The following is a 15,590-nucleotide window of genomic DNA, read 5'->3' as shown; positions in this document are numbered from 1 at the left end:
TGATTTCAGAGACAATCTCAAAAACAAACCAGGCAGCAATGCATGTAAGCTGACTGAGTTCGCAGCTTTTAAATTAAGGAGGCAGCGGGAAGGCAACCTCTCACTGCATTTAATACACAAAACAGAAATCCAAAACACTTACCAATTTGTACCTGCTCAGGCTGGCTAAGGGAAACAAATGCTGATGTGTCATCAATCCAGGATATCTGAATGTTACCTGCAATCGCAAATTTAAAGTGAACATCTGACTATGTGGAGAGCTATCTGATTTAATGTGTGTATCTTACACATTTCAGTATAGCCTATCTCTAAAAACAGAGAAGGTGCTTGTTTAAAACGTGATCAAAATTTCAGCACTACAGAGAGTTAGCCTGTTTAAAGGCTACCACAGCAGTTATTTAGGTTAAAACTTCAAGAGAGGAGACAGATCGGGGGAAAAGAAGCTATTGGAAATTTAACACGATAGCCCTAGGACTTGTCATCATTCAGTGCAATACCAGGATTGGAGACTTATTTTCCCATCAAGACCACTAACAAAAATCAGAGACCACTAATAAAGATCATAGGTTCAAAAACACAACTATTTCTTTATTATTATTACTTTTTGAGACAGAGTCTCACTCTGTCACCCAGGCTGGAGTACAGTGGTTCGATCTCAGCTCACTGCAACCTCTGCCTCCTGGGTTCAAGTGATCTTCCCATCCAAGTGTCCCAAGTAGCTGGGACTATAAGTGCACACCACCATGCTTACACATAATCTTACTGAAAGTAGTGTTAATACTTAATTTTGTATGTCTTAATGTTCGTTCTGACTTATTTTATTCCATTTATATTTGCATTCAGAAAATCAGGTGCAGGAGGCACTACTGTGAGTCTATTATCCTAAAATATCAATTTAAAATAAACAAGAAAAAAATAGGTCGGGCTCAGTGGCTCATGCCTGTAATCCCACCACTTTGGGAGTACAAGGTGCGAGGATCACTTAAGCCCATCCCTATTTAGAAAACAAAAAAAGGAAAATAATAAAGAAAAATTAAAAATGGTCTTAGTTATATAGGAAGCCTACTTTGCATCTGCTTTTCAGTCTAAATATTAAAATAAAAGCACTTCAACTTCTTTTAATAAACTCTTCAAATATTTTTTTAAATGGCTACATACTAAAAGATACATAAACAGTAACTAAACTTTCTTACTACTGAACATTTAGGTTTTGTGGCCTTTGCTTTATCCAAAAATTTCCAAAGAGACTAGCTTAAATACTTTGTTAAAATAAAAGGCATTGCTGTGGGTTTACAATCACAATGGTCTTCATAAACACTAATCAAGAGACTGCTCAAACAAACTTAATCACATGACCTGGTAAAAAAAGGAAAGAGAAGGACTGTCCTACCTTATACATGTATCACAAATCCTGATCTACTCAAACATCTGTCTGTTACTTATTCAATCTAAAGTAGAAACTGTCTCCCCTCTCATTATGAAACATACAAGCCCTCTGAGTTTGGTCTGAAAAATGATGTATTCTCAGCCAAAGCTTATCTTCCCTGGTCAGTAGTAAGGGGGGTCATCATCATGATGTTTTGCTTTCCATGAATTAATAGCTCTGTATTGTGAGGTCTATTAAAAATTTCTCAGATCATATTAGCACAAAGATAACGGTATCATAAACCAGAAAATTCAAAGAGTGACATTAAAATCTTGAATATTAACATTCTTTTATGCCCAGGCCAAAGCTGTCTTTCTACTTCTGACCACCTATATACAAAATGAACAGCAAAACCCTAAGAAGTACATCTGAACTGGTACTTACCAAAGGCACTGAAAAGCTGGTAAAGATCGCTGGTTTTCCATTCTTTGGGGAATGTCACATGGAGAACATGATCACGTTTAGGCTGCACTACAAGACAAATTTATGATGAAATGCTGATGGGTGAAAAGTGATCAAGTAAACCAGTGGCTCTTTGATGAAACTAAGTCTAAGCTATTTTGGAGAACTGTTATGAATTCCTCATGATTACCAAATAACTGCTAAAAGTATGCTAGGATCGGTAGGATTCTCCCATTGTAATCTAGACCTCAGGTTCTGGTACTTTACAGAACCCACAACAACTTGAACCCTATGCAAAAACATCTTCTTTTCTCATGAAGTTCCTATGAAAAACATTTACTTTTTGATTTTTATTTATTTATTTTTTGAGACAAGGTTTTGCCCTGTCACCCAGGCTAGAATGCAGTGGCACGGTAACAGCTCACTGCAGCCTTGAACTCCTGGGCCCAAGCGATCCTGCCACCTCAACCTCCTGAGCAGCTGAGGCTACACGTGCATGCCACCAAGCCTGGCTAATTTTCATATTTTTAAATTTTTATTTTTGTAGAGATAGGTTCTCGCTATTCACTATGTTGCCCAGGCTGGTCTCGAATTCCTGGCCTCAAGTGATCTTCCCACGTTGGTCTCCAAAAGTGCTAGAATTACAGGCATGAGCCACCACACCCAGCGATGCAAATTATTTAGAAGAAAAATAAAGGCTGCTATGTTCAAGAAGTTTCACGTCATTAAACATTTAACTTTCCCATTTTAATCTACTCAGTTTAAAAAAAAAAAAAAAAAAAAAGCACTGTTCAAATTAAATGGACTAACTGTTAAGTAAGGCAATCCTGAGTCATAATATTGTTTTCTAATCCCAGACCTAGAATTTAACCATGCAACTCTAAGCAAGAGACGCAACCACTCTAAACACTCTGGACTATAAACCGGGAATGGCGATATTTAGCATACAGAATTCTTGTCACAATGACAGACCAAAATATCAGTCTAATATGGAGGGCAATACAATAGTATGTCCTCAAACTATCATTGCAACAATTATTATCACGAAGTATAGTTCTCCCATGTCTACATGCCAATGACATGCATTAAGGTAAAAAAGAACAATGAAACAGAGAAAAAAGCAGATGAAAAGAAAAAGCAACGACTTCCCATAGACCTTCCACGGTTTTTAAATAAAAAAACAAAATAAAAAGCAACCTTCTAAATTTAAATATATACATACTCAACTAATTGGAAAATAGAAATTTTACCATGTTACTGACAGCTAGCATATCTTAAAATCTATTATAAATATTTATAGAAAATGATGAAAACACTTCTGAGTGAAAATGAAATATATAGAGAAGATACGCATTTTTAAAATTCAGTAAGTGAAGAGATGGCTAATGAATGCCCAAGCGTCCCATTAACTTAAGTATACTATTCCTATCAACCACAAAAATCACTGCCCAATTTTAAGTGAAAAAAGCTTTTTCTTTAATAGTATTTTCCTGTTACCCACACGCTTAAATGCACAGATGCAAAAAGAAAATACAAATTTACTTACAGTCTGGTCCTTCCAAGTTTAGATAGGGGATATCCATGACCCTCATAAGAAATAACCTACAAGAAGAAAAGACAAAAATTTTGAAGGAAACTGTAATGGACAATTTCCTTTAAAAGAGAGGCATTTTGACATTTTTAAGGTTAAATGAGAAAAAAATATTTTTAAGATCAGCATTTGTTAATTTTTTTAGTAGAAGCCCCTTGATGATATTACTCTATTTGTAAAATCATTTCTATTATTATTTTTTTGAGACAAAGTCTCACTCTGCTGCCCAGGCTAGAGTGCAGTGGTGTGATCTTGGTTTACTGCAACCTCTACCTGCCGGTCTTGAACTCCTGGCCTCTAGTGATCCACCTGCCTCTGCCTCCCAAAGTGCTAGGACTACAGGCATGAGCCACTACACTTGGCATTATTATTATTATTATTATTATTGACGGAGTCTCATTCTTTTGCCAGGCTGGAGTACAGTGGCACAATCTCCACTCATTGCAACCTCTTCCTCCTGGGCTCAAGGGATTCTCCTGCCTCAGCCTTCCAAATAGCTGAGACTACAGGTGTGTGCCACCATGCCTGGCTAATTTTTTGGATTTTTAGTACAGGCAGGGTTTCCCGATGTTGACCAGGCCAGTCTCCAACTCGTGACCTCAGGTGATCCACCTGCCTCAGCAGATTCAGAGATTTTTCTCCTGGGCAGATCATTTATCACAAATAGAAAAAAACAAACAAACAAACAAACAAACTGGTATCTCCAACACTTCCTGGCACTCAGAAGCTGCTTAATGTATATTAGCTAAAGGAACAAAATTAATTATCAAAGAGTAAAGGCAAAGCCCTCTGCAAAGCTGCCATGTTAGTCCAAGGAAACAGAAAGAAAATAAATATCACCCATCTTACCAATCTATGAACAAGTGTTCCTACAAATTCTAAGGGTAACCCTCACAATGGGCATTTGTAAGCTGACAATGACAGCACAGGTTTCTTTTTATTTAATAAAATGCAAAGTCGCTGGATAAATGCTAATCTCTCTGGGTAAACTGTACAGTCTGAAATAAGTGACTGTCTCAAAAGTCCGTATCATTATTATCATTTAAAACATACTGAAAGCACAGAACAAAACAATCCTTAGCACAGAAAACCATAAAATCATATAAACCATAGCAATCATTTTATGTGTATCTTCCAAAATGGGTACAAAAGCACTTAAAAAAGAGAGCTCGTAAATTATAACTCTCTGTCATGCCAATCAATTTTCTTTTATTTGCAAGATTAGGATAAAACATCACGCATTTTGTTATGTATAAGATTATTTTAATGAGTTTTACTTAGATAACAATATATTGTGTATTTCTGGTAGAAACAACATTATACAGCAAATTAAAAAGGCAATCTATGTACCCAACAAGCAATTAGTTTGGCTTCACTGATCTGCAATTAAGGAACATTATTAGCAGGCATTCAAAAGCCAAACAGGGCTGGGCACGGTGGCTCACGCCTGTAATCCCAGCACTTGGGGAGGCTGAGGCAGGGAGATCACCTGAGGTCAGGAGTTCAAGACCAGCATGGCTTACATGGCAAAACTCCATCTATATTAAAGATACAAAAATTAGCAGGGCATGGTGGCAGGTGCCTGTAATCCCAGCTACTCAGACTGAGGCGGGAGAATTGCTTGAACCCAGGAGGTGAAGGTTGCAGTGAGCCAAGATACTGCCATTGCACTCCAGTCCGGGCGAGTGAAACTCTGCCTCAAAAAAAAAAAAAAGAAAAAAGAAAAAAGAAAAAAAGCCAAGTGGGGCAGAAGCTAGTTTACAAATGGAACCATCATCATGAACAATACTGTTCTGTTAATGTCAGAAAAAAAGAACCCGTGGTACTCTGTGGTTTGAGAATTTGTTGCCTGGCCTACAATTTAATAAACCAAATGCTATGGCTAAGAAACCAAATTTATTTTTAGCTCGCCAATTTAGGCTCAAGTACACTATTCTGGTTTTGTAACCTGTTTTAACCAATTTGATCAATACTCCCTACAATGCCAGAAGACAGGAAGATACATAAAGCACCTAGCATAGTAGGTTCTCAATGAGGGCAGCTATCATTTTTTTAAAAATATTATTTTCCAGCATAAACAATACACACTGGAACTATCATTATCATAACATAATAATATAATATAATAATAAAAGTTATTCCTAGGTTGGTAAGCCAGTTAGTTAGGTAAGCTAACTAATCTCCGAATAACTTTTGTTATCGTTAGTTAGTCATGGTTCATTTTTCTTTCTTTTTTTTTTTTTTTTTTTTTGAGACAGAGTCTTGCTCTGTCACCAGGCACCAGGCTGGAGTACAGTGGCACAATCTCTGCTGACTGCAATCTCCGCCTCCTGGGTTCAAGCAATTCTCCTGCCTTAGCCTCCCAAGTGGCTAGGACTACAGGCATACACCACCACACTCAGCTGATTTTTTTTTTTATTTTTTAGTACAGACGGGGTTTCACCACGTTGGCCAAGATGGTCTCAATCTCTTGACCTCGTGATCCACCCATCTTGGCCTCCCAAAGTGCTAGGATTACAGGCTCATATAATTTTCAATTGTCTGTTTAGTAAATTTACAAATAGTCTCCAATTCCAAACACAAAATTTTTTAAAAACTTAATTTTAAAAGTTAATGAAGACTGGGCGTGGTGGCTCCCACCTGCAATCCCAGCATTTCTCCAAGCCAAGGCAGGCAGATCACCTGAGTTCACGAGTTCAAGACCAGCATGGCCAACGTGGTGACACCCAACCTCTACTAAAAATACAAAAAATTAGCCAGGCTGTTTGCGGGTACCTGTAATCCCAGTTACTTGAGAGGCTAAGACAGGAGAATCACCTGAACCCAGGAGGCAGAGGATGCAGTGAGCCGAGATCACGTCATTGCACTCCAGCCTGGGCAACAGAGCAAGACTCTGTCTAGGGGGAAAAAAAAAAAATTAATGAAACATACCAGGCACCAAAAAAATAAATGAGAATAACAAAAGCTGAATCAGTAAATGTTCACTGCTATACCATCATGCCATCAACTATGCCAATAATCAAAATCAACCTCAGGATTTGATTATACAGAGGTCAGTAAATTATAGTTCAAAATTTCAACATAATATTAAGCAATCAAAATAACTATGAAAATGTCAAAACATGGATAACTTGCACTATCTCAATTGGCTGGGAGGGAGAGAAATACAAAGTAAAATCGCAAGCTTGAATTTGCAATTCCTGTATTTCTGTTTATAATTCTGTTATATTGCTAAAGTCATGACACCTCAACAACAAATTTAGAAACTTAGTGTTGTACAAATACCAAGAAGGATTATACTAACAAAGAAAAAAATGGCTCTCCCAATTTCTCTTAATATGTAGATGGTTCAAAAAGTTTTTTTGAGAAATATTTTTTGTCAAGTAATGGCTATGTGAAATGTATATTTCATCTGAATTTTAAATATTATCTTTGATTAAAGGAAAAAAAATTTATTCTCAGCAAAAACACTCAAAAGACATGTATTTTTTGAGATGGAGTCTCGCTCTGACGCGCAGGCTAGAGTGCAGTAGTGAGATCTTGGCTCACTACTACCTCTGCCTCCCAGGTTCAAACAATTCTCCTGCCTCAGACTCCTGAGTAGCTGAGATTACAGGTGCCTGCCACCACACCCAGCTAATTCTTTGCATTTTTAGTAGAGATGGGGTTTTACTATGTTGGTCAGGCTGGTCTCAAACTCCTGACCTCATGATCCACCCACCTCAGCCTCCCAAAGTGCTGCAATTACAGGTGTGAGCCACTGCACACAGCCTCAAAAGGTATTTTTATTTTTATTTTTTAATATTTTTATGGGTACATAGTAGATGCATATATTTATGGGTACATGAGATGCTTGGATACACGTATGCATTGCGAAATAAGCACATCATGGAGAATGGAGTATCCATCCCCTCAACCATTTATCCTTTCAGTTACAAACAATCCAATGACATCTAAAAATGTACAATTAACTTATTACTATAGTCACTCTGTCGTGCAATAAAATAGGTCTTGTTCATTCTATTTTTTGTACCCATAAAATCTATTTTTTAAAGTAGTCAATCCTGTACTATCTTGTTTACTTACTCTACATTACATAGAAACCCCTTTCAAATGAATTATTAACAGCACTTCTGACTCTTCCTCTACACCTCCACCTTCATGTCTGGGGTTTAGAGGGAAGTGAATAGCCCCAAAGCCCGGAAGAACAAGAAAACCAGCTCTGTGTGACTTGGCAGGCTGCAGCTCTGGAGAGAGCCACGCAATTGTGAAACTGACTTTAAAACTGTGGCTGAGCGTCTGCGGAACTGAACCAAAGTAAACTCTCCCAACGGCCTCCCACAGTCCTTATGCCATGCTGTTTGGAAGCCACTGCTCTGGTAACATCTCTGCCCTTCTGAAGTAAAATTAAAACATTTCAATGTAGACATGGCTCATCCCAGCGGGCTGTCAAAGGGCCTGCACTGACTCCCTGGAATGATTTGATAAAATACTTCACATATGCATCATCCAACTTGACAGTTTTCATCCTAGCATATGAGGAAATGCACTAGGAAGCAGAAATCCTGATAAAGACATGAAAGAATGTTCCATCACTGTGAACTGTATTGAAGAACAATCTCTCCCAGAAGGACTTTCATCTGCAGATATCAAAAAGATACTCTAACACTTGCATGAAACATTCTTTCTATTTTAGTGAAGATCCTAGAGGGTGTAACACGGTAAAGACCCTCAAGATTGGGTGCGGAAGTCTTGCCACATTTCTGAAAGCTTTCTGATGAAATATTATTTCCCCAGTTATTCTCTAAAGAAATGACATTAACTCCATCAAACACTAAAATTAAAATTCCCATTAGATACAATGTCAAATTTTACAAAAGAATTCTATCCTAAGAAACTGTAACTCAAATTCACATTCTAGACGCCATAGAGTAAGTTTTATCCTTCAAGGAATCTGTCATTTTTTAAATGCTGTATGAGTAAACCACTGGCAATGCTGGTTATCCTGGCTTTCAGACAAGTCTGGAACGACTCCAGCGTAAAGCACAGAGTACCAGCGTCTTTTGCTCAATACATTGGGTCACTTCCGCTCAGTCTCTTCGCAGGCTACACAGCATAGGCTACACAATGCCTTTATCGCCAAAGATCCACTACCTCATCTCTATTACCTATCTGCTGGGTGGCATTCACACAAAAGCCACCCTACAAACATTTCTGTGAAAAGGGCAGTATAGGCCAGGCATGCTGGCTCACGCCTGTAAGTTTGGGAGGCCAAGGCCGATGGATCACCTGAGATCAAGAGTTACAGACCTGCCTGGCCAACATGGTGAAACGCCGTCTCTACTAAAAATATAAAAATTAGCTGGGTGTGGTGGCACACACTATAATCCCAGCTACTCAGGAGGCTGAGAATTGCTTGAACCTCGGAGGTGGAGGTTGCAGTGAACTGAGATTGCATCATTGCCCTCCAGTCTGGGTGATAAGAGCAAAACTCTGTCTCAAAGACAGAAACAAAGAAAAGGGCAGTATAACACTGTGTCCCAGACTGCCTAAGGAGGCTCATCAGTTGCTGAAGAATTTCATTTCAGATATAAAACTCTGGAACATAGAACCTTGAGCCCTTAGCAAAACGTGCTTCCCTGCCAGCTGTATCAGCATCACCTAGGAACTAGCTAGAGATGCAAATTCCTGGGTGCCATCCAAGACCTCCCGACTCAGAAACTATGGACTGAGAATTGAGTTAACGGGAAAACAGTATATTCAATGTGGTATTGTTAATTATCACTAAAGATGATGCAGCAGTCAGCTGGATAAAGACTTGTGCCAACTTCTCCAAAGAGTATTAGTCTTAATGATTTGTTTATATTGAATCATTCTGTGGCTCATCCCTGTTAATCCCACTGCTATGGGAGGCAAAAATGGGAAGATTACTTGAGGCCTGGAGTTTGAGACCAGTCCAGGCAACATGGTGAGTCTCCTGTCTCTACAAAAAATAAATTAGCTGGGCGAGGTGGCTTGTGCCTGTAGTCCTAGCTACTCAGGAAGCTAAGGTAGCAAGATTGCGTGACTCCATGAATTTGAGGCTGCAATGAGTTATAACGTGCCACTGAACTCCAGCCTGGGCAACAGAGAAAGACCCTGTCTCTAAAATAAATAAATTAAATGAACAAATATAAATAAAATACTTAGAAAAACATAAAACTGGCCGGATACGATGGCTCATGCCTGTAATCCCAACACTTTAGGAGGCTGAGGCAGGTGGATCACTGGAGGTCAGGAGTTCAAGACTAGCCTAGCCAACATGGTGAAACCCTGCCTCTACCAAAAATACAAAAATTAGCCAGGGGTGGTGTGGACATCTGTAATCCCAGCTACTCGAGAGGCTGAAGCAGGAGAATCACGTGAACCCAGGAGGCAGAAGTTACAGTGAGCCGAGATGGCACTACTGCACTCCTGCCTGGGCAACAGAGCAAGACTGTCTTGAAAAAAGAAAAGAAAAACACAAAACTTTAACACATAAAATTTTAAAAAAGAAAATAAACTGCCAAGCACTGTGGCTCATGCCTGTAACCGCAGCATCTGGGGAGCCCAAGGCAGGCAAGTCGCTTGAGCTCAGGAATTCGAAACCAGCCTAGGCAACATGAACCCCACTGTTACAACGAAATACAAATAATTAGCTGGGTGTGGTGCCACATGCCTGTAGTCCCAGCTACTTGGGAGGCTAAGGCAGGAGGATCTCTTGAGCCTGGGAGGTAGAGGTTGCAGTGAGCCAAAACTGAACCACTGCACTCCAGCCTGGGGGTGAGAGCAGGACGCTATCTTGAAGAAGAAAAAAAAAAAAAAAGAAAGAAAGAAAGAAAGAAAGAAACTACAAATAAAAAACAAAAAATATAAAGCTATTAAAACAAATGCCAAGGGCTACCTCAAAATCCAGAAGGCAGTAACCAGTAACATAAGCTTTCTACCACTCCTTGAAACCAGGAGGTCAAATTGTAGCAAGCAACTAGGTTCTCTGCAAGAGATAAATTGGGGGGAAATTACTGCTGACAGCTGCCATTCTTTTTTTTTTTTTTTTTTTTTTGAGACGGAGTTTCGCTCTTGTTACCCAGGCTGGAGTGCAATGGCGCGATCTCAGCTCACCGCAACCTCCGCCTCCTGGGTTCAGGCAATTCTCCTGCCTCAGCCTCCTGAGTAGCTGGGATTACAGGCACACGCCACCATGCCCAGCTGATTTTTTGTATTTTTAGTAGAGACGGGGTTTCACCATGTTGACCAGGATGGTCTTGATCTCTTGACCTCGTGATCCACCCGCCTCGGCCTCCCAAAGTGCTGGGATTACAGGCTTGAGCCACCGCGCCCGGCCGCCATTCTTGTTTTTAAGAAGTTTAAAAAAAAAAAAAGATTACTCAAACTACTCTCTTGGTAACTCATCATCAAAAGTCTAACCTGTTTCTGTGATTTGGCCACAAATTAAGCTTTAGCCACCAATGCAGCACTGAAGATTGGCAAACACTTGAGAGAGTAACACAAATATAAAAGAATCAGAAACCTCTAACCTTATCAAAATCCTCTGCTCATACCACAAAGCTTCAGACACAGATTACACATGTACAAGTATACTAAGATCAAAGGTTATTCTTTGATGACACAATAGCTTGCCTTGGACTGTGACTTATCCAAACTATTCCCTAGTTCTCCGGTGAATACAAATGGGTTGCAAAACAATGCTGTTATTAACCCACTTTATGCAGCTATGCTCAAGAAAACAAAGTATGATATTCAAAAATGCATGCAAGCAGTCCTAAAGGTGATTCAGGAGTACTCTGGACGGAAACCCAAACCGCTGGGAACTAAAAAGATCATTATAGTTCTTTCAAATTCTACATTACCAAATCTATCTATGAAATCACAGATTTGATTCACAAAGGAAAGGAAATACTTAGTTTTGCTCCTGAGGCAGCAGGCTTTCCAGTCCTAAAACCGATGGCAGAGAAGGATCATGAATTAGACGGGTTAGATGGGCAGCCACTTTAACAAGCAGTTAGCAAAAAATGGTCACGCCCAGCGTTGGAGCCAGTGCAGTGCAACGCAGGCCTGTATTGAGAAGAGCTCCAACCACAAAGGAAGGTTGTGAGTGAACCACGACAGATCTGGCTGGCAGACCACTGAAGGCTGTCTACATGATGCTGACCATGAGTTTTAATGTGTTCGAAAATTCCTTATATACACATATACTTTATTTATATATATATATATAAAGTATATACATATGTATTTTATTCTTTTTAAAAATTTAAATTCTGGGATACACGTGCAGGACATGCAAGTTATAAATATATCTTTTAAATTGAGACAGGTTCTATGTTACCCAGGCTAGACTCAAACTCTTGGCCTCAAGGGATCCTCCCACCTCAGCCTCATAGATAGCTGGAATGACAGGTGCACACCACCGCACCTGGCTTTTTTGTTGTTGTTGTTATACAATTATATAACAAGTATAATCTCAATCAGCAAATGAGGAACACTGACGTCAATTAGTAAACGAAATAAAATAGACACAGAACACAAACTAGCAGGAAATTCTCTAAGATGACAGCTTTTTCTCTTCTGGGCTGAGGAACTATGAGTGGGATTTTTGTGTTTTAAACAGAAAAAAAAATTCTAACTAAAATAACATTTATCATGGCCTGTTCAGCCTCAGTTGATCCTCTCCTGTCTGGAAGTTATGGGTCTCCCTGTACTGAGAATGGGAAGCAGGTTTTTCCAAATTCAGCTACTTGCCCTTGGTCACCACAGGGGCAGACCCTAAGCTTCCCACTACCCGCCCTACACACACAGGCCCTGCTTTCTCTCTCTCGAGTGGCTTTTAACCTGAGCTGTCTCCACAGCCTCCCTGTGAAATGGTAAGCCTAGGGTCCCAGAGGGAGCAGCTAAGGACAAGGGTTTTCGTTCTAAATCACTAGGCAAAGCCCTCGTGTATATAAGAGAAGCAAGTGCTCAGGATACAACATCCCAGAAACATTTTTTTATAATACTCGAAGGGCTGATTAAATTATAGCTTTGTGTGATGGCGCAGCGCCCAGATACAAAAAATGAGGTTGCTGTCTGAGGAACAGCTTTGGGTAGAGCAAATTTTCAAGTCAACAGGAACAACAGGCAGGGAAGAGCTATGTGGCTGGAGACTAAAAGGACAACCTTCCCAGGACTGCAGTGCAAAGCGAGCTGCTACCTGGGCATTAGGCTTGCCAGGCACACCTGGTCCCACACACCGAGATCACCATCAGGAAAATGAGTGAATCAGCATTGGCCTCAGAGGTGTATGAACACAGGGGCTTAGTTTGTATAATGATGCACACACAGGTCTGGATAATCTAGACGGACTTCTGATGTCATGACGTGTCTGAAGAAAGAAGTGTTCATGCTGGTCTCTCTTCCTAGCAAAAGGAAAAACCTCAAGCCAGGAAACTCTTTATCCTTCCTCCTAAGAACTCAGTATTTTCACTTCCCGAGTGAAAATTTGCATTCGTATCCATCTGCTTTCTGCTTCCATCAAGACTACACTTCCGATTTATCTCAAAAAAGAGATTTCCAAGTAAAATTGTACCCCTCTTCTAACACTACAGACTGGGATACAGAAATGTTGAATACAATCTAATCTCAACACAATTTGAGCAGGGAATTAATTTGTGACTCACCCCAAGTCCCAAGCCTTCTAAATAGAAATTGAAACCTTTACTGACTAGCAGCTCTACCGTACTTGCAAATGGTCTTGGTATTTCCTTCAGGGCACAGCAATAAAAGCACTTCATAAGAACCTTGTATGCAAGGCTCATCATTATACATATTTATGTGCTATAAAAAACTAATTTTATCATCCAGGGTAGGAAGCATGCAGACAACTCTCACAAAATAAGCTCATTTATTTTTCTCACTAAAGCTCCTGTGTAAAACAGGGGTTACCACTGGCTAGAAGGCAGTGACTGTGGCATCAGTTATTTTAATTTCACTCAGGTGAGGGAACACAGTTTTCAATCTAGGCGCTTGCTGTTTTGACAAACAGAGCGTTACTCAACATTTGTCCTTAAGCCAACTCATGTCATTTCTTAGATACATACAACACTAGTAATAAAGGCCAAAAAAAAAAAGGAAGAAAAAAATAAAACCAGCAGCTCATTTATTTGAACAGTCTCCATCAAATGAAGCATACCAAATTACATCAACTAAAAACATTAAGTTAAGCATTATACAAAGGCAACGTCTGCAGGGCCCGTAAAACAACAGATTGTAAAGTGTCAGAGGAAACAAGCCCCACACAATCCAATGGTCTAAGTCAACATCTTTTAGAGTCTGTGCTCAGGCCAAACACTGAGAGAGACGGAAATCTTCTTTCAAAGAGACCAACATTGTCTCTTAGAAAGATATGCAACTGACTGTAGCACTGTCCCTGATAGAGACTATGTGCTGTGAAGGAAGAATCCCTTCTGAGTGCAGCACAGACTTGATTATCCCTGACTCTGCCACTCCTGGGGCCCTAGGCAATGTCTCCACTTTCAAATGGGCACTTTTTCCCCTACCTGTGAGGGCTGCCTTTAGAAACAATAGTCAATACAGGTGACAGACTATGCATGATGGAAGGTGTTCAATGGATAAGCTATTTGATAGGTAGTCCAAATTTCTTAGAGTATACTGCTAATCCTTGAACACTGCAAATTAAATGCTAAATAGCCTTGGAAACAACTATTGCCCACTTGCTCCTACCAGGACCACTGAAGGGCTGGGAATACCTAAGAATGCTGACTTCACTACTAACATGCCTACAGTGGGCTGAATGGTGGCCTCCAAGATATGTCCACTTTCTACACCCTGGAACCTCTGAATCCTGCCTTAGTTGGAAAAGGAGTCTTAGTAGATGCTATTATATTAAGGACCCTGAGGTAAGATCATCTGGGATTATACAAGTGAGGCCTCACTGCCATCACACGTATCCTCATGACAGAGACACCGAGGGACACACACAGAGGAAGAGGTAATGTGATCATAGGGACAGACTGGTGCGATGTGGCCCTAAGCCAAGGGACGTCAAGGGATGCCAAGGAATGCCGGCAGCCACTGGAAGCCAAGGGAAGCAAGGGACAGATTCCTCCCCAGAGCCTATGAAGGGAGCTCAGCAATGCTAATGACTTGATTTGAAACTTCTGGCCTCCAGAACTATGAGAGATGTATTCACCTAAAACACTTGGTATTTTAAGTCATCAAGCTTGCAGTAACTAGTTACAGCGGCCACAGAACACTAATCCAATACCCTACTACAGAGGAGGCAAGCTGATTAAACATACATCCAAGGGTTGACAATTTCCTTTTACCTCAACTAGCTACTTTTTAAATTATTATAATAAACAAGTTATTAAGCCAGGGAGAAATGTACTTTAAAGTAACCAGAGCAAACACAAGACTAGAACAGCTCAGCAGGTGGACAGCCCTGTGGCGCCGTGGGGCTACCATACCAAGTACAGGTTGCTGGATGGGTGTCCTGTAAGGTTTCTTTAAAAAGCAGCCTTTTTGGCTGGGTGCAATGACTCATGCCTATAATCCCAGCACTCTGGGATGCCAAGACAGGCAGATCACAAGGTCAGAAGCTTGAGATCAGCCTGGTCAACATGGTGAAACACTGTCTCTACTAAAAACACAAAAATTAACCAGGTGTGGTGGTGCATGGCTGTAATACCAGCTACTCAGTAGGCTGAGGCAGGAGAATCACTTGAACTCAGGAGGTGGAGGTTGCAGGGAGCTGAGATCATGCCATTGCACCCTGGCCTGGGTGACAGAGAGAGACTCCATCTCAAAAACAACAACAACAAAAAGCAGCCTTTTGATGCTGCCACAGAAGAAGCATACCTGATAAATCTTGTGGCAATCCAGATCACAAGGCAGAAATGAGATAAGGCAGTATCGACTTGAGGAAGGCAGTCCCTTCCCTGAAGTAGCACTTGTTCCCAGTCTTAAAAAACCAGACTCAAGGCTTCACAGTAATTTAATATCCCTGTCTTTTGCCTTTGTGAAAGTCAGTGCTTTAAACTTTGAGGGTAATTGAACCAAGCCAATTCATGGAGATTCTTTTTATCATGGTAAATTGGGGAGACAAAAATGAAATAAACAAGACTTTAAGGCAAA

At 40.2% G+C, this 15,590-nt stretch overlaps 1 protein-coding gene across 3 annotated transcripts in view; it reads right to left on the bottom strand.

The window, feature by feature from the left end:
* PARN (poly(A)-specific ribonuclease) overlaps positions 1-15,590 on the bottom strand; it is a 199,364-nt gene that overhangs the window by 120,295 nt on the left and 63,479 nt on the right. For all 3 annotated transcript variants that reach the window (XR_004258157.1, XM_032242718.1, XM_032242717.1), the window contains exons 19-21: positions 3,375-3,430; positions 1,811-1,897; positions 143-217 (exon numbers count right to left, since the gene is read on the bottom strand). Coding sequence is in view for 2 of the 3 variants with exons in the window: in XM_032242718.1 (XP_032098609.1) it covers positions 143-217; positions 1,811-1,897; positions 3,375-3,430 (218 nt within the window). In the remaining variant the exon portion in view is untranslated. The remainder of the gene's footprint in view (positions 1-142; positions 218-1,810; positions 1,898-3,374; positions 3,431-15,590) is intronic.

This window comes from Sapajus apella, unplaced genomic scaffold, assembly GCF_009761245.1.
Source record: "Sapajus apella isolate SASKATOON/1434 unplaced genomic scaffold, GSC_monkey_1.0 scaffold51, whole genome shotgun sequence".
Lineage (NCBI taxonomy): Eukaryota > Metazoa > Chordata > Mammalia > Primates > Cebidae > Sapajus > Sapajus apella.
This window is presented reverse-complemented; position numbering and strand designations above follow the sequence as displayed.